Raw genomic sequence first — 20,635 nt, 5'->3', positions numbered from 1 at the left:
ATTCTCTTGTTCTTTAATTTGGGGGTTGTTTTTTTGTCTCCTCATTTTGGCTGCCTGTTTGTGTTTGTGACTATGTATTAAGTAGCTCCTGATGCCTCTCAATCTTTAGTGCAGGACATTGTCAAAATGCTGTTTCTGACTAATTAGATTAGGCAAGGAATAAAATTCTCCAGAGACCCACTCTGCCTACAAACTGATAGGATTCCATCTTGAATTGCCCTCAGGCAATCATCCTCAGATGTGGTGGGAGGTTTTTTTCCACCTGGATGGGGCAGTTGCTTCTTCCGGGAAGCTAATTGTTAGTTTTAGTCTCTTAATTGGCTTCAGGGAAAAATGTTTTACAATAGGGTGGGTCAACTGTCATTTCCCCAGGCTGCATGAGGGAATGACTTAGCTCAGGAAACTGGTGTGCCTGGCTTCTGCTCACACTGCTTCAATCCACTCCATTTTCCCTCTGCCAGAGCACAAGATGAGTGGCTCCACAGGGAACATAGTGCATTGGTCCTTTAAGAGAGTATCTGAATTTTCCTCTGTCATTCCTTGGTAGACAGCAACCCACTGCTTTTCATAACCAGATGTTATGTGGGTACCCTTCTCAGTTATGGTACTCTCTGCTTGGGGGCCCAGCTTGGGGATTATATCCCAGAGTTCTCAGTGGCAAGCCCTCATAGCTGAGATATCTCTCTGGGACTTTAGTTGTTGTCTGTAGGTGCCTAGCCAGACTTTTTGCCCCTCCACCCTTCCAACCAGTCTCTATGTGACCTCCACTTTTGGTTCTCAGGTATCAGTTTTTTCTCCTGTGAGTCTTCATTGATTATTCAGGAAGTTTTTCTGTATTTTAGTTGTCATTCCTGTGTGTTCCAGGGAGCATGTCTGTGCTGTCTTCACTTACTCTCCTGCCATCTTTAATCTCTACCTTTATTTTTGTCTTAATGAGTTAATAGTATATAGTTGTCACTTTTTCTTTAAATACTATGATTCACTCTTTTAAAACACTGGTGAACTTATCCATTTACATTTTTATGAATAATATATAATCATATATTAATATTATTGGACTAATTTAAATTTATGATTTGGCAAGTTTTGACATATGTATATCTGTGAAGCCACCACAACTAGCAAAATTTATTGATCAGTTCAAAAAGTTTTCTCGTGCTCCTTTGTAATCCCTCCCTGTAACATCTTTCAATTTCATGTCCTGCTCACCTCCAACCTTAGTCAACTACAGATCTGCTTTTGGTCACTATAGATTTTCTATAATTTTATATACATGGAATAATAAATTATGTAATCTTTTGTGTCTGCATTCTTTCAGAATTATTGTGAGATTCATATGTTATTGAGTACATTGATTATTCATTTCTTTTATAGCTGAGTTATCTTTCATTGTATGGATATACTACAATTTTGTTTATCTATTTACTATTGATGGATATTTGGGTTGTTCATAATTTTTGGTTCTTACAAATAAAGCTGACATGAACATTTGGACATGGACTTTTGTATTCAAATTGTCATGTGGATATATGCTATTTGTGTGTATATAAGTAGGAGTGGAATGATTGGGTTAAATGGTAATTGTCTGTTTAAATTTATGAAAAATAGCCAAACTATGTTCAATGTGGTGGTACCATTTTACAGTTCTACCATTGTGTACCAGAGTGCGAGTCTCTCTGCTTCATTGCCAATGCTTGGTTTAGTCAGTCTAATTTTAGTCATTCTAATAGGTGCATAGGGTATTTGTGATTTGAATTTTAGTTTCCTATTGAGTAATTTGTTGAGCATCTCTTTTTTTTAATTTTTTTTTTATTAAGGTATTATATGTGAACATATCTTATCATTGCCCCCCTCCATGTTGAGCATCTCTTTAAGTGATTTATGCTATCTTTAAATCTTCTATGATGAAGTGTTTATTCAAATTTTGTGCTCATTTTTTTCCCTAATGGGTTGCTTGTTTTCTTATTGAGTTTTAGTTCTTTTTATATTCTGGATTTAAATCCCTTATCAGATATACAGTTTGCTAATATTTTTCCCCAGACTGTCTTGTCTTTTATCTTTTAACAGTGTTGAGGATAGAATTCCTTCACATTGATATAGTTAAATTTGCCAAAATTTTCTTTTATGGATGTTGCTTTTAGCATTTGGTTCTAGTCCTGTGAGTTTTTTTTTTTTTTTTAATTCTTGCAAACGTATTAATTTACAGTTAAAAATATTTGTATGTTATCTAGCATATCTGAATATTTGTAATAGGGGTGTTCTATATTTTTGAATTTTTTTTTATTATAGTTTATAATTATAGGAATTTCAACTCTCCCATTCTTTTCATCTTCTTTGTAACCTATAGTTTACCATTTGTATATTTTCAAAAAAACATATGTTATTTATGTTTTTGTTAGAGAAAATTAAAGATAATTTAGGACAATGAATAAAAATTCAAAGGACAATTTAATGGGGTAATTAATCACTAATACAGTTTAATGCTTTAATTAATATTGCCATTAGGGTTTAAGTAAATTGAATTTACTTTCAGCAGCTAATCAGAAACTTAAAAGATATTTGTTATTGTAATAATCTGAGCAATAAAGATTTATTAAAAAAATGAAAGCAAAAAAAATAGATATTTGATATGTTAATGGCCATTTTCTATTTGCATGTTTAATATCTGATGCCTTATCTTCCCTTTTGTTTTTAGATCACAAAATTTTTCCAGGATAGACATAGAGCTAGAAGAAACAGACTTCATAAAGATCAACTTAAGAAACTCCCTATACATAAATTCAAAAAAGGTGAATATTTTTATTTTCTAAATCATTACCCTTAGTTTATTTAAGAGTACATGGTGACCATACTCTTAATACTACCTTTTGAGTCTTTGCCATACACTGTGCCTAACTCTCAGTTAATAATGAATGAGTGGATGTGGGAGATGTTCTTTTTGCTGTGGTACATCTTCATGACGGCAAGTAGGGTTCATTGAAGAGAACTTAAAAGCAATACTGAACCTTACCAAATGCTTTTTTTTTTTTATCATCATGTGCTAGTAGTTCTAAACATAAGTGGATAAAATCCTTCTCTTTGCTATGGTAGCCTGATCCCACTGACCTCCTTCCCACTTCTCTCCGACCATACACCATTGCATTAACACTGCATTAACTAAATACATAGGTAGCTATTGGGTGTCATTATGTTTTAAATGTATCATCTCATTTAATTTTCAGATTTCTATGAAATGGATACTATAATGGATATTATAGATGAAGAACTGGAGGGTCAAAAAAACTAATGTCACACAGCCAAGTATCGGCAGAGCTGAAGAGGGGTGTGGGTCTAATACTCTAACCAATGTAGCTTCTCCTACCTATGCTTTAGTGGGCTTTCAGTGCAGGTATGTGCTTGTTAAATCCTTTTGGCTAGCAGTTCCCAAACTTTTCAATTTAATATACCAGTACAAATGTTCTGTTTTTTTAATTCAGCAAAGAAAATGTATAGAGAGTAGAAAGGAGAAACAGAGAAAAAGTCATTGAAACTTAGTTCTACCAGTTTTTATGTTTTAAGTAATAAAATGTTTTAAAAACATCCCACTTATAACAACTATTATTTTATGAAAAATAGAAAATTTAACAACAAAACATAGGAAAAAGCATATGTTAAAAGAAAGAGACATTTATAAAAACGCACTGCACTGTTATCACACAATGAAGATGAAGTAAAAGTTGTTCATAGACCAGAAGTAGTTGGCTTTTCTTCTGAGTAAGATGAGTAACCATTGAAGAATTTCAAATAGGAAAAATGAGATCCAAAATAAACCTTAAAAGGATCTTTCTGCTGCTTTGTTAAGAATAGTGTGTAAAAGGTTCAAGGGTATAAGCAGAGAGACCAGAGAGGAGTCTCCTGTAGTAATCCAAGTGAGATATGAATGTGGCTTGAACTATGGGTAGCAGTTGAGGAGGTGAAAAAAATCTTAAATTCTGGTTATATTTAGCAGATGGAGAAAAATGGATTTACTGATGTTGGGAGAGGAAATAAGGATGACTCCAAATTTTTTGGTCTCAGCATCAGGAAGGATAAGATTACCTTATAGAGAAATAAGGTGGTTAATAAGTGGTGGAGCAGGTTTTGGGGAAAAATGTACAAAATAATTTTGGACATGGAATTTCAGATGTCTACTAGACATTATAAATGAGCCTGGAGTTTAAGAGAGGTGTCTGAACTGAAAATATTGGTATAAAGATGTATTTAAATCATGAGAGCAGATGAGATTGCCAAGAGAATGAATATTAGATTGACAAAAAAATACCAATTATATATTGGGCAATCCCAGTGGTTCTCAACCTTTCTAATGCCGTGACACTTTAATACAGTTCCTCATGTTGTGGTGACCCCCAACCATAAAATTATTTTCCTTGCTACTTCATAACTGTAATTTTGCTACTGTTAAGAATCATAATGTAAATATCTGTGTTTTCCAATGGTCTTAGGCGACTCTGCCAGTGGTTGAGCCTAAGACCATCAGATATTGTGAGAGGGATGTTCTGGATTGTGAAAGGGATGTCTGACTGCTGTTTATGCCTGATCCTGGTAGGATCTAGAGATTCAAGACAGCCTGGTAGGCAGTCTCACATCCCTCAAGGGGTCCCAGATTGGAGAGGGTGCAGGCTGGGCTGAGGCCCCCCCACCCATGCAAGAATTTCGTGCACCGGGCCTCTAGTATATACTAAAATTGGAATGATATAGAGAAGATTAGCATGGCCGCTGCTCAAGGATGACACGCAAATTAGGCATTTCCATGTAAAATTTAAAATCAACTTGTCAAGGCCACCCCACCTCCAAACATATACCCACAATTATTATAGGCCCGGTGCACGAAATTCATGCATGGGGTGTGTGCATGGGGGTAAGTTTTCTTCAGACACTTTAATTAGTTATAAGTTAGTAAAGAACTTATTCACCACATACCACAACTCTGGGGTGGGGGTTGTGGGAATAGACAAAGAAATATCTGACTGCCCATTTAGGCCTGATCCTACCAGGCTGTCTAGAATCTCTAGATCCTACCAGGATTGGGCCTAAATGGGCAGTTGGAAATCCCTCTCACAAGTCAGGACTGCTAGCTCCCAGTTGCTCGCCTGCCTGCCTTCCTGATTGCCCCTAACTGCTGATCACCCCCTAACCACTCCCCAGCCAGCCTGACTGATGTCTGACTGCTCTCTTGCCAGCCCTCAATTTCCCTCCCTTGCAGGCCTGGGTGGTCTTTCCCCCCCCCCCCCCCCCCCACAACTTTACTCCCCTGCAGGCTTGATCGCCCCCAACTGCCCTTGCTCGCATGCCTGGTCCCTCTCAACTGACCTTCCCTGCTGGCCATCTTGTGGTGGCCATCTTGTGTTCACATGGGGGGCAGGATCTTTGACCACATGGGGGCAGCCATCTTGTGTGTTGGAGTGATGGTCAATCTGCATATTACCGGTACTCTTTTATTAGATAGGATTTTCTAGTTAAAATATACATAACATAAAATTGATCATTTTAACAATTTTTAAGTGCAGTTCAGTGACATTAAGTACATTAACATGTTCTGCAATCACCACCACCATCCAGCTCCAGAACTTTTTCATCTTCCCAAACAAAAATGTGTGCCCAATAAAAACTTCCCATTCTCTTGTTTCTGCCAGTCCATATAAACTACCCTTCTACCTACCCTCCTCCTTTGTTCCTATTTTTGTCTTCCATTCTTTTTTGCATTTTGTGGTTTCAATTGAACACTTCATTTTATTTCATTTTCTCTCCTGTCTTACATTTCTATACTTTTGAATATTTTAGATATTTAACACATTGCAGACCAGTAGTTTTATTGCTAGCTTTACCCAGTGGCCAGATAAGTTTCTATTGAACAAGTACAAAAACGTTTTATGTAAATGTTAAAGGCACGCTTTCAAATTAAATACCCATTGTACTTTGAAGTTATTTATTACATGTTCTTACAAGCTAATATCTTTTAAAAGTATGATACTTTATAAAACAGTGTGTAATATGAAGTGAGAATTCTTGTGATCCATCCACAATGTGTTAATTTGTGTGGAATCATACAATATTTGTCCTTTTGTGACTGGCTTATTTTGCTTAGTATAATCTTCAGGTTCATTCATGTTATAGTATATAACAGAATTTTCTTTTTAAAAGTTGTATAATTTTCCATTATGTGTATATACTATGTTTTCATTAATTATGTGTCTTTTGATGGACATTTGAGTTACTTCCACCTTTTACTATTATGAATAATGCCAGTATGAATATGGGTCTCTAAATTTCTCTTCAAAACCCTGCTTTGAATTCATTTGGATATATACCCAGAAGTGAAATTGGTAGATGATCTAATAATTCTATTCTTAAATATTTTAGAAACTTATTTACTGTTTTCCATAATGACTGCACCATTTTACATTTCCATCAACTGTGTGTGAGGGCTCCAACTTTTTCAATTCCTGCTAACACTTATTTTCTGTTCTTTTATAAAAGTAACCATCCTGATTGATATGAGGGGATATTTACATTTTCCTTATGATTAGTGATATTGAGTATCTTTTTTTTTTTTTTTTTTTTTTTTTTAATCCTCACCCAAGGATATTTTTCTATTGATTTTTAAAAATATTTTCTTCACTCATTTCAGAGGAAGTGAGAAGGAGAAAGAGATAAAAACCCCACAAATTGGGAATTGACCCCACAACCCAGGCATATGCCCTGACTGGGAATCAAATTGTGACCTCCTGGTTTATAGATTGACATTCAACCACTGTGCCATGCCAGCTAAGCTCCATTAATTTATTTTTTATTTTTTAGAGAGTGGAAGGGAGGGGGAGAAACAGACAGAGAAACACAGATGTGAGAACAGGACTGGGATCAAGCCTGCAACTGAGGTACATGCCCTTGACTGAAGTCAAACGAGGACCCTTTAGTCTTCAGGCCGATGCTCTATCCATTGAGCCATATCAGCTAGGCTCAATATTGTGTGCTTTTGTATATTTTCTTTGGTGAAACATCTATTCAAGTTCTTTACCTAGGTTTTAATTGTTGAGTTGTAAAATTCCATATATATATTTTGGATATTAATTCCTTATTAGATTTGCAGTTATTTTCTTTCATTCATAGGTTGCCTTTTCACTCTTATTTCCCTTGACATACAGAAGTTTGAAGTTTGGTATAATAGTTAGGTTTTTATTTTGCCTACTCTTTATTTTGCTGTCTATGCTTTTGGTGTCATATCCAAGATATCACTGCCAATCCAGTGACCTAAAGCTGTTCCCCTTTAGATATTTTATCAATTTTGAGTTAATGTTTATATATGGGTCCAATCTCATTCTTTTGATGTCAGGGTAATGCTGGCTTCATTGAATGACTTTGGGAGTATATTTCTTCCTATTTAGTTAAAATATTATTGATTTTTTACAGAGAAGAAGGGAGAGAGAGAGATAGTTAGAAACATTGATGAGGGAGAAACATCGATCAGTTGCCTCCTGCACACCCCCTACTGGGGACGTGCCTGCAATCAAGGTACCTGCCTTGGACTGTAATCGAACCTTGGACCCTTCAGTCCACAGGCCGACACTCTGTCCACCGAGCCAAACCGGTTAGGGCCCTATTTGATTCTTTAGAAGAGTTTCAGACACAGTGGTATTGATTCTTCTTTGAGTATTTATACTAATAAAAGGGTAATATGCTTTTTAGACCAGGTTGATTGGATATCTACTGGATGTCCCACTTCCTCGGCACAAAGCCACTGTGGCAGGGGCAGGGGCAGAGGCAGAGGGCTATCAGGCAACAGGGGAGCAAGCATTTAGGGGGTGACCAGGCTGGCATGGGGGAACAGGCAGTTAGGGGTACGATCAGGCGAGATCAGGCTGGCGCAAGGGAGCAAGCAGTTAGGGGGCGACCAGGCCAGTACAGGGGAACAAGCAGTTAGGGGAGAGATCAGGCTGGTGCAGGGGAGCAAGCAGTTAGGAGGTGATCAAGGCGGCAGGGGAGAGCAGTTAAGGGGAGATCATGCCAGCAACAGAGGACAATTGGGGGCGATCAGGCCGTCAACGGAGGGCAGTTGGAAGCAATTGGCTGGCAGTGGAGGGCATTTGGGGGCGATCAGGCTGGCAGGGGGGCAAGGTAGGGATGATCAGGCTGGCAAGGGTGTATCCTACAGGATTGGGCCTAAGCTGGCAGTCAGACATCCCCTGAGGGATTCCAGATTGGAGAGGGTGCACTGGACCTCTAGTCTATATATATAAAAAGCCAGCAACAGGAATGCCAAAATGACCAGAACAATCAGTTGCTATGATGTCCACTGCGGCCAGTGAACTGGTCCAATCAGGAGTGAGGCTGACAGGCCAACCTTCCATGGTCCCTCCTCCCAGCCAGACCCGCCCCTGTTAAGCCTCTCCTACCCTGATCAAGGGCGGAGCTAGCCAACCAACTTCCTGTGGCTCCTCCCTCTGGCCGACCCAGCCTCTCCCACTCTGATCTAGGTTGGGGCAGCTGGCCAACTCACGGCCCTTCCCCCCAGCTGGCCCCGCCCCCAATAAGCTTGTCTCACCCTGATCAGCCCACAGCCCCTCACCCTGGCCGGTGCTGCCTCCAATTGCCCCCCTAACCCTAACAGGGGGTTAGGGCTGGCCAGCCAACCTTCAGCATCCCCTCTCCCTGATTGGCCTTTCACCCTGTACCCCTACCAAGCCCCGCCCCTGATCGGCCTTTCATCCCATTGGCTCAAAGCCCCTCCCCTGGGCTGGCCCAACCCCTGGTCAGCCCCCCCCCCACACACACACACCTTGATAGAAGGTGGGGCCAGCCAACCTCCTGCAGCCCCTCCCCCCAGCCAGCTCCACCCCCAATTGGCCCCTCATTTCATTTAGGAATAGGGCCAGCTGGCCCACTACCTACTGCCTCACCCCCTTGCTGGCCCCACCTCCAATTGGCCCCCCACACAAATTAGGGTTGGGCCTGGCCAGCCAACTACCCCTGGCTGCTGGCTTCCAATAGGCCCCCTACCCCATTGGCCTTTCACCCTGCCCCCCCCCTCTAGCAAGCCCTGCCCCTGATTGGCCTTCCACCCCATTGGCTCAAAGGCCCTCCCCATGATAACTCCACCCCCACCACCCAATTGGCCCACTGCCTTCCTCACAGCCATCTCCACACCCTAGTCTAACCCCACCACCACCACCAATCGGAGGCAGAGCCAGCTGGCCCAGCCTGATCAGGCCAATCAGGGTGGGCCGGCCAGCCAACCTCTCACTGTCTCTCCTCCTTCAGGCTGGCCCAGCCCTGAAATGCCTGATCAGGGCCCGGCCAGCCTGACCCCACCTGTGCATGAATTCATGCACTGGGCCTCTATTTTGATATAATTTACCAGTTAAGCCATTTGGTCCTGGATTTTTCTTTGTTGGGAGGTTTTTTTTATTGCTACTTCAGTCTCTTCACAAGTTATAAATTTGTTCAGTTTTTCTTAATAATTTAGTCTTGGTAGCTTTTACGATTCTAGGGATTTACCCATATTTCTCAGTTATCTATTGTAATTGATTGGCATATAATTGTTTCTAGAAGTCTCTTTAAAAAAAAAAAAAAATTGATTTCAGAGCGGAAGGGAGCCCAGAACCTGGACGCTTGCCCTGACCAGAAATTGAACCATAGGTCAATGCTCAAACACTAAGCCACACAGGCCGGCCTTAGAAATCTCATATAATCTTTATTTTTGTGACATCAGTTGTGATATCTTTTGCATTTATAATTTTAGCTATGAGTTTTCTCTCTTTGTAGTTATTATACCTAATGGTTTATCAATATTGCTCATGTTTTCAGTAAACCAACTTTTAGTTTCATTTATTTTTCCCCCCATTTTTTTGTTTTGTTATTCTTTATTTGTATCTTCAACTTCTTTCTTTAATGTCTTAATAGTTTTCAGGGTACAGGTCTTTCACCTCTCTGGTTAAATTTATTGAAAGTACTTTTTTTTAAAAAAAATAAATCTTTATTGTTCAGATTATTACAAATGTTCCTCTTTTCCCCCCCCACTCCATTGCTCTCCTCCACCAGGTTCCCACCCCACCCTCTGCCCTTTCCCCACCCCACCCCCATTGTCCTCATAGGTGTACAGTTTATGTTCAGTCTCTTCCCACCCCCCTCTCCCCTTTCCCCCAAGAATCGTCAGTTCACTCCCCTTCCATACCTCTGATTCTATTATCAGGTCTAGTAATAATTAATGTCGTTTTTAAACATTCGTTTAAAATCTTACTTGGCGTTGACTTGTATTGACATAACCTTCAAACACGTGGTATCTACAGAACGTATGAAGTGCAATTAACAAGTTTTGCTTGAAAAAGTTTGTGTTTGGTTTGGTTTTTGTTGCAAAACTAGGGCTAAGAAGATGGCGGATGAAGAGCATATTCGGCACTGCATGCTTTACGAGTTCCAATTAGGAAGAAAAGCAAGTGAGGCTGCAAAAAACATCTGTAGTGCTCTTGGTCAAGATGCAGTTAGCGCCAGAAAATGCCAGCGTTGGTTTGAGAAATTTCGCGAGGGAAATTTTTCGTTAGATGACAAGAGTGGTCGAGGCCTTGTGTCCAAAGAAGCTCTTCAAGCTCTTTTGGTGCAAGATCCTCAAATTACCCAACAAGAGCTTGCGACAACTTTAAATTGTTCACAAAAAACAATTTCCAATCAATTGCGTGCACTTGGCAAAGTCCAAAAGTTTGGAAAATGGGTTCCTCATGAGTTGACCGACAACTGTAATCAAAGAGTCACAATTTGCAGTTCGCTCCTCTCTCGTCAAAACCGTTTGCCGTTTTTAGAGCAAATTGTTACCGGAGATGAAGTATGGGTGCTGTATGTTAATTTGAAAAGGCGGCCTCAATGGTTGGAGAAAAATGAGGCTCCGCAGAAGCCTCACGCCAAAACCTGACTTGCATGCGAAAAAAGTGATGTTGTGTGTTTGGTGGAATTTTAAAGGAATTCTTCATTATGAACTTTTACCATCTAACCAAACCATTACAAGTGCAGTGTATAGTGCCCAATTGGAAAGGTTAGCCCAAGCTTTAAGAGAAAAAGAACCCGCGCTGATTAATTCTTCACCACGATAACGCACGACCGCATACTGCAAGAATCACTGCTGAAAAACTGCGCCAGTTGGAATGGGAAGTTCTCCCTCAACCTGCATATTCTCCTGATATTGCCCCTTCTGATTACCATTTGTTTCGTTCTTTGCAAAGCTTTCTTCTTGGAAAAAAATTTAATAATGAGTGCCTCAAAAATGCATTGACCGAATTTTTTGCATCAAAATCACAAGAATTTTACAACAGAAGGATTAAAATGCTTCCTGAGCATTGGGCACAAGTAGTAGAAAACAACGGCAACTATATTGTTGATTAAATTTTGTTGTATTCTTTAAATAAATTTGATTTTAAAAAGTATTAGAAAACGACATTAATTATTACTAGACCTAATATATTCAACAGTTAATATTGTTCATCAGATTTTTTTTAAATTTCCTTGGTTTTTAGATTCACTTGTTGATAGTTACGTATTTGTTGTTCATAATTTTTATCTTTATTTACTTTCTCTTCTGAAAGAACCCCCTTCAGCAATTCAGATAATTCTGGTTTGGTGGTGATGAATTCCTTTAGCTTTTTTTTATTAGTGAAGCTCTTTATCTGTCCTTTGATTCTGAGTGATAGCTTTGCTGGGTAGATTATTTTTTGCTGTAGGTTCTTACTATTCATCACCTTGAATATTTCTTGCCATTCCCGTCTGGCCTGCATGGTTTCTGTTGAGAAATCAGCTGACAATCTTATAGGTGCTCCTTTATAGGTAACTACCTGCTTTAATCTTGCTGCTTTTAATATTCTCTCTTTGTTTTTTGCTCTTGGAATTTTAATTATGATTTGTCTTTGTGTGGTCCTCTTTGGATTCCTTTTGTTTGGTGTTCTGTGTGCTTCCTGGACTTGTAAGTCTAATTCTTTCACCAGGTGGGGGAAGTTTTCTGTCACTATTTCTTTCAGTATGTTTTCGATATCTTGCTCTCTCTCATCTTCTGGGACCCCCATAATTCTGATTCGCTTGAAGTTGTTCCAGAAGTTTCTTACATTATCTTCAACTTTCTGGATTCTCTTGCCTTCTTGCTTCTGCAGAGGAGTGTCTTCTGGCTCTTTATGTTCCAAATCTTTGACTTGATTCTTGCGATCTTCCATTCTGTTTTTAGGACTCTGTATAATATTTTTTATTTCAGACAATGTATTCTTTATTTCTTGTTGATCCCTTATTATTTCTTGTTGATCCCTTATTATTTCTTGTTGATTCCTTATTATTTGTAGTTGATCCCTTTTCATATCCTCATAGGTCTTATCGACCTTTTCTAAGAAATTCTTAAAAACCTTATAAGAGTGGTTTTGAACTCTGTATCTAGTCGCTTTTTGTCCATTTCTTTCATTTGTGATCTATTTCCTTGTCTCAGCATTTTCGCAGCTTCCCTGAGTTGGTAGCCTTAAAAGTCTCTGTGTTCAGCTTGGATGGGACTGAGTTTCAGGGTGGAGCCTACAGCCTTGGCTTCCGTCAGCCATGCCCTGTGAGGCTCCTGAGTCTCAGTGTTCCTCAGGGTCCTTCAGTACTCGTTGCAAGCACTTCTGAGAGAAAGGTGCCCTCGAGTTTTGCCTGCTACCAAACAGTCTAGGCTCTCCCCCAATGAGCCTGGAACTGGGGTTCAGTTCAGTTGGAAATGGGGTTGGAAGTGCAGTTCAGAGCAGTCTGGAGCTTGTCTCTTTCCCGCCAGGGCAATCTCGCAGCACAGCCAACCGTCCGTTCTCTGTGCGCAATGTGCGCGCCTCCGGGACCTCCTTTCTTTGCTTCCCCGGGTTTCCGCCATACAGCCCAGCTCCCTCTGTATGAGCCTGGGTCCCCGGGGTGTGGCCTAGAACTGGGGCTCAGCACAGTCCGGAGCTTTTGTCTCCTTCCTGCTAGGGCAATCTAGCAGCAGAATCAACAGTTTCTCCTCTGTGAGCAATGTGCGTGCCTCCGGGGGCTCTGCCTTTCGCCGCTTCCCTGCTATTCTGCCTCACAGCCCAGTCTATCTCTGTATGAGCCTGGGTCCCTGGGTTCTGGCTTAGAAGTGGGGTTCAGAGCAGTTGGAACTGGGTTTCAGCACAGTCCGGAGCTTTTATCTCCTTCCCGCTAGGGAAAGCCAGCCAGGCACTCAGCCCTCCACACGCGCAGTGTGTCACCATACCTTAGGCTTTTACAGCTCCTCTGATTTTCCTTCTGGTTTTCTCTTTCCTCCTTGTTGTAGAATTTCCAGTCAGTCGACTCTCCTGTAGTTCTGAGTAATGTCCATTTTATATTTTAGTTGTATTTTATTGAAATTGTTGTGTGCGGCTGCAGTTAGGTGTTTACCTGTGCAGCCATCTTGGATTCTCTTTTCTTGAAAATACTTTTTAATTTTGGCAATTCACATATTTCTGTTTCTTTAGGTTTGGTTTCTGGAGTGTAATTTGTTCCTTAAGTGGGTCACGATTCTATTTTTTTTTTTTTTTATGTATCTCATTTTTTTTCTTGTTAGAATTTTGCATTTGAAGAATCATTCATCTCTCTAAGACTTTGCAGTTTGGTTTCCAACATGTAGGACTTTCTTGACTCAGCATAGGAAGAGATTTGGAGATCTCCCAAGCCTTTTCTGGGTATGCATCCTCTTTGGGCTTTTGGATGTAATTTCCTTTCTGAAGGAATTCAGAGCTTGCTCTGGTGTCCATTATGATATTACAGCCTCTCTTGTTTAGTACCTAGTGTATCTATGGTACTACAAATTTTAGTGCATGGTTGATCAGCTGTCTTTGTTTTCAGGGATCCCTAACTTTGCATCCCATTCTTGTCAATACTTAGATATAGCAAGACAGGCACCATTCTTTTGGTCAGCTCCTATAAACTTCTGATCTTAGACATATATTCTATACCTTGTCATCCTCAGGTAGAAGATAGTACCATGGCAGGGGAAAGGGCCTGTGGTGTAAGGGAGTGGACAATGTCATGAATTTTCTTACCATGCTTTTATGCTGTTGGTTTCGCCCATGCCTGGAGTGCAGGAACCTTTTAACTGCTTTTTAAGTTTCTCAGATATTTGATCTGTTTGTTATTGTTAAGTCTATTGAGATAAATTTGAGTGTCCATTTCTGCCATCTTGCTGACATTACTTCTCTCCTTCAATTTAAAAAAAAAATTAATTGAATTTATTGGGATAATATTGGTTAATAAAATTAGACAGGTTTTAGGTACATAATTCTGTAACACATCATCTGTATATTCTATTGTATTTTGTGTTTACCATTCCAGATAAAGTTCTCTTCCATCACCATTTATTCCCCCCTTTTCCTTCTTTAACTACCCCTTTTCCTCTGAAAATCACCATATTGTTGTCTGAGTCTATGAGGTTTTTCTTTTTTTTCCTTTCTCCCTTCACTTTTTTCACTCAACCTCTCAACCCAATTCCCCTCTGAAATCCATCAGTCTATTCTCTGTATCTATAAGTCAGTGGTTTTAAACCTTTCTAATGCTGCAACCCTTTAATACAGTTCCTCATGTTGTGGTGACCCCCAACCATAAAATTGTTTTACAACCATAAATTTTATGGTTGGGGGTCACCACAACATGAGGAACTGTATTAAAGGGTTGCGGCAATAGAATGGTTGAGAACCAATGCTATAAGTGTATTTCTATTTTGTTAGTTCTTTTTCTTCATTAGATTCCATGTATGTGTGAAATAATATGATACTTGTCTTTCTCTGACTGGCTTATTTCACTTAGCATAATGCTCTTCAGGTCCCTCCAACTATCACAAAGGTATGTTTTCGTTCTCTCTTTCTCTCTCTTTCTCTTCCCCCCCCCCCCCCCCCATACAGCTGAGTAGTACATTGTGTAAATGTGCCACAGCTTGATATATAATTTTAGGGAAGAAGGGGGGGAATAGAAACATCAGTGATGAGAGAGAATCATTAATTGGCTGCCTTCTGCATGTCCCCCACTGGGGATTAAGCCTGCAACCCGGACATATGCCCTGATCAAGAATCTAACCTTGATCTCCTGATTCATGTGTTGATGCTCAAACTATACCAGCTGGGCATACTACAGCTTTTTGATCCACTCATCTATTGATAAGCACCTGGATTGCTGACAGATCTTGGCTGCTGTGAATAATGCTGTAGTGAACATAGGGGTGCCCAGAAAGGTATCATTGGGTCATAAAGCAGTTCAATTTTTAATTTGAGGTAAGTCCATACTGCTTCTCACAGTGATTACACCAGTCTGCATTCCCACTAGCAGTACACAAGGGTTCCTTTTTCTCCACATCCTTACCAGCACTTACCATTTGTTGATTTGTTGATGGTAGACATTCTGACAGGTGTGAGGTGATATCTCATTGTCATTGTAATTTTATCTCTCTGATGATCAATGATTTTGGACATTTTTTCACATGTCTCTTAGCCATTTGTATGCCCACTTTGGAGAAGTGTCTATTTAGATCCTTTGCCCATTTTTTAAAAATATATTTTATTGATTTTTCACAGAGAGGAAGAGAGAGGGATAGAGAATTAGAAACATCGATGAGAGAGAATCATCGACCAGCTGCCTCTTGCACACCCTCTTCTGGGGATGTGCCCGCAACCGGAATCTAACCCGCAGGCCGATGCTCTATCCACTGAGCCAAACCGGTTCTGGCTGCCCTTTTTTTTTTTTTTATTGGATCATTTTCTTTTTGGTAAATTGTGTAAGTTCTTTATCTATTTTGGATAATTGGATTGGTGCCTTTTTTGGTATTGAGCTTTTAGCTAGTTTGCTTATTTTTATATATTTTTACATACATTTCAAGAGAGGAAGGGAGAGACAGAAACATCGATGATGAGAGGGAATAATTGATCCTCCTGCATGCCCCATACTTGGAGCCCCTAACTGGGGCATGTGTCCTGACCAAAAATTGAACCACAGTCTCCTGGTTCATAGGTTGACGTTAAACCACTGAGCCATGCTGGCTGGGCTATTGTTGAGTTTTATAAGTTCTTTATAAATTTTGGATATTAAACCCTTATTTGCTGTATCATTGATTAATATATTCTCTGATTCAGTGGGATGTCTTTTCACTTCGTTGATAGTTTCCTTTGCTGTGCAAAAACTTTATAGTGTGATGTAGTCCAATATGCTTATTTTTTCTTTTGTTTCTCTTGTCCAAGGAGATATATCAGGAAAAAAAAATATGGCTATGATAAATGTCCAAGGTTTTATTACCTATGTTTTCTTCTGGGAGTTACATAGTTTTGAGTTTAACATTTAAGTTTTCAATACATTTTTAGTTTATTCTTGTGTATTGTGTAAGAAGGTCTAGTTTCACTTTTTTTTTACGTTTCTTCTCAGTTTTCCCAACACCATTTATTGAATAGACCATCTTTATGCTATTGTGTGTTTTTGTTTCTTTTGTCTAATAGTATTGACCATAAAGGCATAGGTTTATTTCTGGGCTCTCTTTTCTGTTTCAGTGAACTGTATATGTCTGTTTTTATGCCATCACCATTCTGTTTTGATTACTATGGCCTTGCAGTATAGTTTGATATCAAGTAGTGTGATTCTTCCAATTTTGTTCTTCTTTCTCAAGATGGTTGTTGCTATTCAGGATCTTTTGTAGTTCCATTTAATTTTTTATAAAATATATTTTATTGAGTTTTTACAGAGAGGAAGAGAGAGGGATAGAAATCCAGAAACATCTATGAGAGAGAAACATCGACCAGCTGCCTCCTGCACACCCCTACTGGGGATGTGCCCGCAACCAAGACATATGCCCTTGACCGGAATCGACCCTGGGACCCTTCAGTCTGTAGGCCAATGCTCTATCCACTGAGCCAAACTGGTTTCGGCCATATAAATTTTTAAAATCTTTCTTCTACTTTTGTGTAATACACCATTGATATCTTGATAGGAATTGTGTTGAATCTATAGATTGTTTCAGATATTGTGGAAATTTTAATGTTAATTTTTTCTATCTATGAACATGGTATATGCATCCATTTATTTGTATCTTCTTCAGTGTCTTATAATTTTCCGAATACAGGTCTTGTATCCTTGGTTAAATTTATTTCTAGGTATGTTTTTTTCCATTCATTTATAAATGGGATTGTTTTCTTAGTTTCCCTTCTTAGATTATTATTAGTGTATAAAAATGCAACTGATTTCTGGTTATTTATTTTGTATCCTGTTACTTAACTGAACTTATCAATTCTGGTAATTTTTTGGTGGAATCTTTAGAGTTCTCTCTATATAGTATCATGTCACCTGCAAATAATGACAGTTATACTTCTTTCTTTTATTTATTCACTAGAGGCCCTCTGCACGAGGGGAGTGGGGGTTGTCCCTCAGCCCACCCTGCACCCTCTCCAATCTCGGACAGCCCTTTCACAATCCAATACTGCTGGCTCCCAACCACTCGCCTGCCTGCCAATTTCCCCTAACCTGTTTCTGCCTGCCAGCCTGATCACCCCCTAACCACTCTCCTGCCAGCCTAATTGACACTTAACTGCTCCCCTGCCTGACCGATTGCCCCTAATTGCCCTTCCCTGCCAGCCTGGTCACCCCTAACTACCCTCCCTTGAAACCCTGGTCACCCCTAACTGCCCTCTCCTGCTGGCCTGGTCACCCCTAACTTACCTCCCTTGCCAGCCTGGTCACCCCTAACTGCCTTTTCCTGCTGGCGAAGCTACCCCCAACTGCCCTCCCATGCAGGTCAGATCGCCCCCAACTACTCCCCTGCTAGTTTGATTGCCCACAACTGCCCTCCTCTGCTGACCATCTATGGCCATTTTGTGTCTACATGGGGGCAGCCATATTTGACCACATGGGGGCAGCCATCTTCTGTGTTGGAGTGATGGTCAATTTGCATACTACCTCTTTATTATATAGGATGTCTGATTGCTGTGGCTAGGACTTCCAGTACTAGGTTGAACAAGAGTGGTGAAAGTGAACACCCTTGTCTTGTTCCTGATCTTAAGTGAAATGCCCATTGAATATGATGTTGGCTATGGGTTTGACATATGTGGACTTTTTTACATTGAGGTATACTCCCTCTTCCCACTATGCTTAGAACAAGCATATCAAACTCAAAGGCTAACATGGGCCAAATAAACAAGGTTTAAATTTATGTGGGCCACAAGAAAACAAAAGCTTCCATTTTCATAGAAATGTAGGTTTATTTCGATAAGAGACATGCTGAATACAAAGGGCTGAAATAAATTAGTAATTATTAACAATATATTTTAATAAAAATTAATATTTTTTCTTGAACATTAACTTACCAGACACTGAATAACTGCACAAATTAATAAGCAAACATTGTAATTCATGATTAATAACTATGTATAACAGGTTATTATAAAAATCAAGTTGCAAAATTTTTATAAAAATGTTTCTTATATAGAGTTGTATTGGCTGAGCCGCAAAAATATTCATTGTGGGCTGCATGCAGCCCGTGGGTTTCAAGTTTTACATGCTTGGCTTAATAGTTTTTATCATAAATGAGTGCTAGATTTTATCAAATGCTTTTTCTGCAACTATTGATATGATGTGATTTTGACCCTTCATATTGTTTATGTGGAGTATCCTACTTATTCATTTGAAGATTTTGTACCAAACTTGCATCCCCTGAATAAATCCTACTTGCTCATAGTGTATGACTTCTTTTTTTTTTTTCTTTTTCTTTTTTTTTTAACATATTGCTGCATTGGGTTTGTTAATATTTTGTTGAGTGCTTTAGCATCTATGTTCATCAGGGATATTGTCCTATAATTTTCTTTCTTTGTAGTGTCTTTATCTGGTTTTGTAATAATGCTGGCTTTGTAAAAAGAGCTTGGGAGTCTTCCTTCCTCTTGAATTTCTTGGAAGAGGATATATGTTAGTTCTTCTTTGAATGTTTGGGGGAAAAGTCACCTGTGAATCCATATGCTCCAGGACTTTTGTTAATTTATTTCTGCTTCAATTTCATTTGCTGTTACATGTCTATTCAGGTTTCTGATTTTTCTTGATTCAATTTTGGAAGATTGTAAGTTTCTAGGAATTTATCCCTTTAGTCCAGATTATCCAACTTGTTGGCATATAGTTGTTCATAATATGTTCTTACAGTCCTTTGTATTTCTTTGGTGTTAGTTGTTACTACTTTACCTCTTTCATTTCTGTTCTTATTTATTTGGGTCCTCTGTCTTTTTTCTCGATAAGTCTGGTTAAAAGTTTGTCAATTTTGTTTATCTTCTCAAAGAACTAGCTCTTGATTTCATAGAGTTCTTGTATCACATATACACACACTCACATACACAGTATATATGTATATATATGTATGTATATATGAGAATCCTATTGAATAAAAGAGTAATATGCAAATTGACCATCACTCCAACACACAAGACGGCTGCCCCCACGTGGACACAAGATGGCCGGCAGGGGAGGGCAATTGTGGGTGATCAGGCCAGCAGGGGAGGGCAATTGTGGGTGATCAGGCCAGCAGGGGAGGGCAATTGGGAGTGACCAGGATTGCAAGGGAGGGCAGTTGGGGCAACCAGGCCAGGAGGGGAGCGCAGTTAGGGGTGACCAGGCCTGCAGGGGTGGGCAAAGCAGGGGGAGTCTAGGTCTGCAGGGGAGTGGTTAGGGGGTGATCATGCTGGCAGGCAGTAGTAGTTAGGGGTATCGGCAGGCAGGCAGGTGAGCGGTTGAGAGCCAGCAGTCCTGGATTGTGATAGGCAGTCAGACATCCCTCGAGGGTTCCCAGATTAGAGAGGGTGCAGGCTGGGCTGCATGCATGAATTTTGAATTTTGTGCACTAGGTCTTTAGTGTGTGTGTGTGTGTGTGTGTGTGTGTGTGTGTAAATAAATATAATTTTAGAAGCCAGGTGCATGAATTTGTGCATGGGTGGGGTCCGGCCGGCCTGGCCCCAATCAGGGCAGACCAGGGCTGGGCCTTTCAGGAGGAAGAGAGCTTAGAGGTTGGCCGGCCATCCCACACCACAATCAGGGCCTGATCAGGCCCGGGCCAGCTGGGAAAAGGGGCTGTGGGTGATTGGCCAGCGCACCCTGCCCCTGATTGGGGTTGGGGGGCCAATCTGGGGTGGGACCAAGTGGGGAGAAGAACTGCAGGAGGTGGGTGGGCTGACCTCGTCCCCGCATTGGGGTTGGGGGGTTGATCAGAGGTGGAGCCAGCAGGGGGGAGGTGCTGTGGGCTGATTAGGGTGGTGGGGGCCCATTGGGAAGATGGCTAGCTGGGAGGAGGGGCCTCAGAAGGTTGGCCAGCCAGCCCCATCCCTGATCAGCCAGTTCACTGGCCACAGTGGGCATCATAGTGACCAGTCATTATGGACGTTACGGTTGCTGGCTTATTATATATATAGTTATCTGTGTCATTCATTTCTGTTCTGATCTTTATTATTTCCTTTTTTTTTTTTTTAACTAAGTTTGAACTTTGTTCTTTTTTTCAGTTCCTATAAATATAACTTTAGCTTATTTGAGATTTTTGGTTTCTTGAGGTTAGTCTGTAATCCTATGAATTTTCCTTAGTGCTGCTTTCATTGTGTCTCATAGATTTGTGGGTTTT

The 20,635-nt window shown here is 40.2% G+C and overlaps 1 protein-coding gene and 1 non-coding gene across 8 annotated transcripts in view; both read left to right on the top strand.

Moving 5' to 3' along the window:
- RNF13 (ring finger protein 13) overlaps positions 1–20,635 on the top strand; it is a 146,142-nt gene that overhangs the window by 110,374 nt on the left and 15,133 nt on the right. For all 7 annotated transcript variants that reach the window (XM_036443669.2, XM_036443670.2, XM_036443668.2 and 4 more), the window contains one exon: positions 2,696–2,789. In XM_036443669.2, coding sequence (XP_036299562.1) covers positions 2,696–2,789 — 94 coding nt within the window. The remainder of the gene's footprint in view (positions 1–2,695; positions 2,790–20,635) is intronic.
- LOC118725027 lies at positions 4,699–4,800 on the top strand. Its single transcript, XR_004989791.1, has one exon. It is a non-coding gene; the product is annotated as a U6 spliceosomal RNA (small nuclear RNA).

The sequence above is a fragment of the Pipistrellus kuhlii genome, unplaced genomic scaffold, assembly GCF_014108245.1.
Source record: "Pipistrellus kuhlii isolate mPipKuh1 unplaced genomic scaffold, mPipKuh1.p scaffold_m20_p_2, whole genome shotgun sequence".
In the NCBI taxonomy this organism is placed as follows: domain Eukaryota; kingdom Metazoa; phylum Chordata; class Mammalia; order Chiroptera; family Vespertilionidae; genus Pipistrellus; species Pipistrellus kuhlii.
This window is presented reverse-complemented; position numbering and strand designations above follow the sequence as displayed.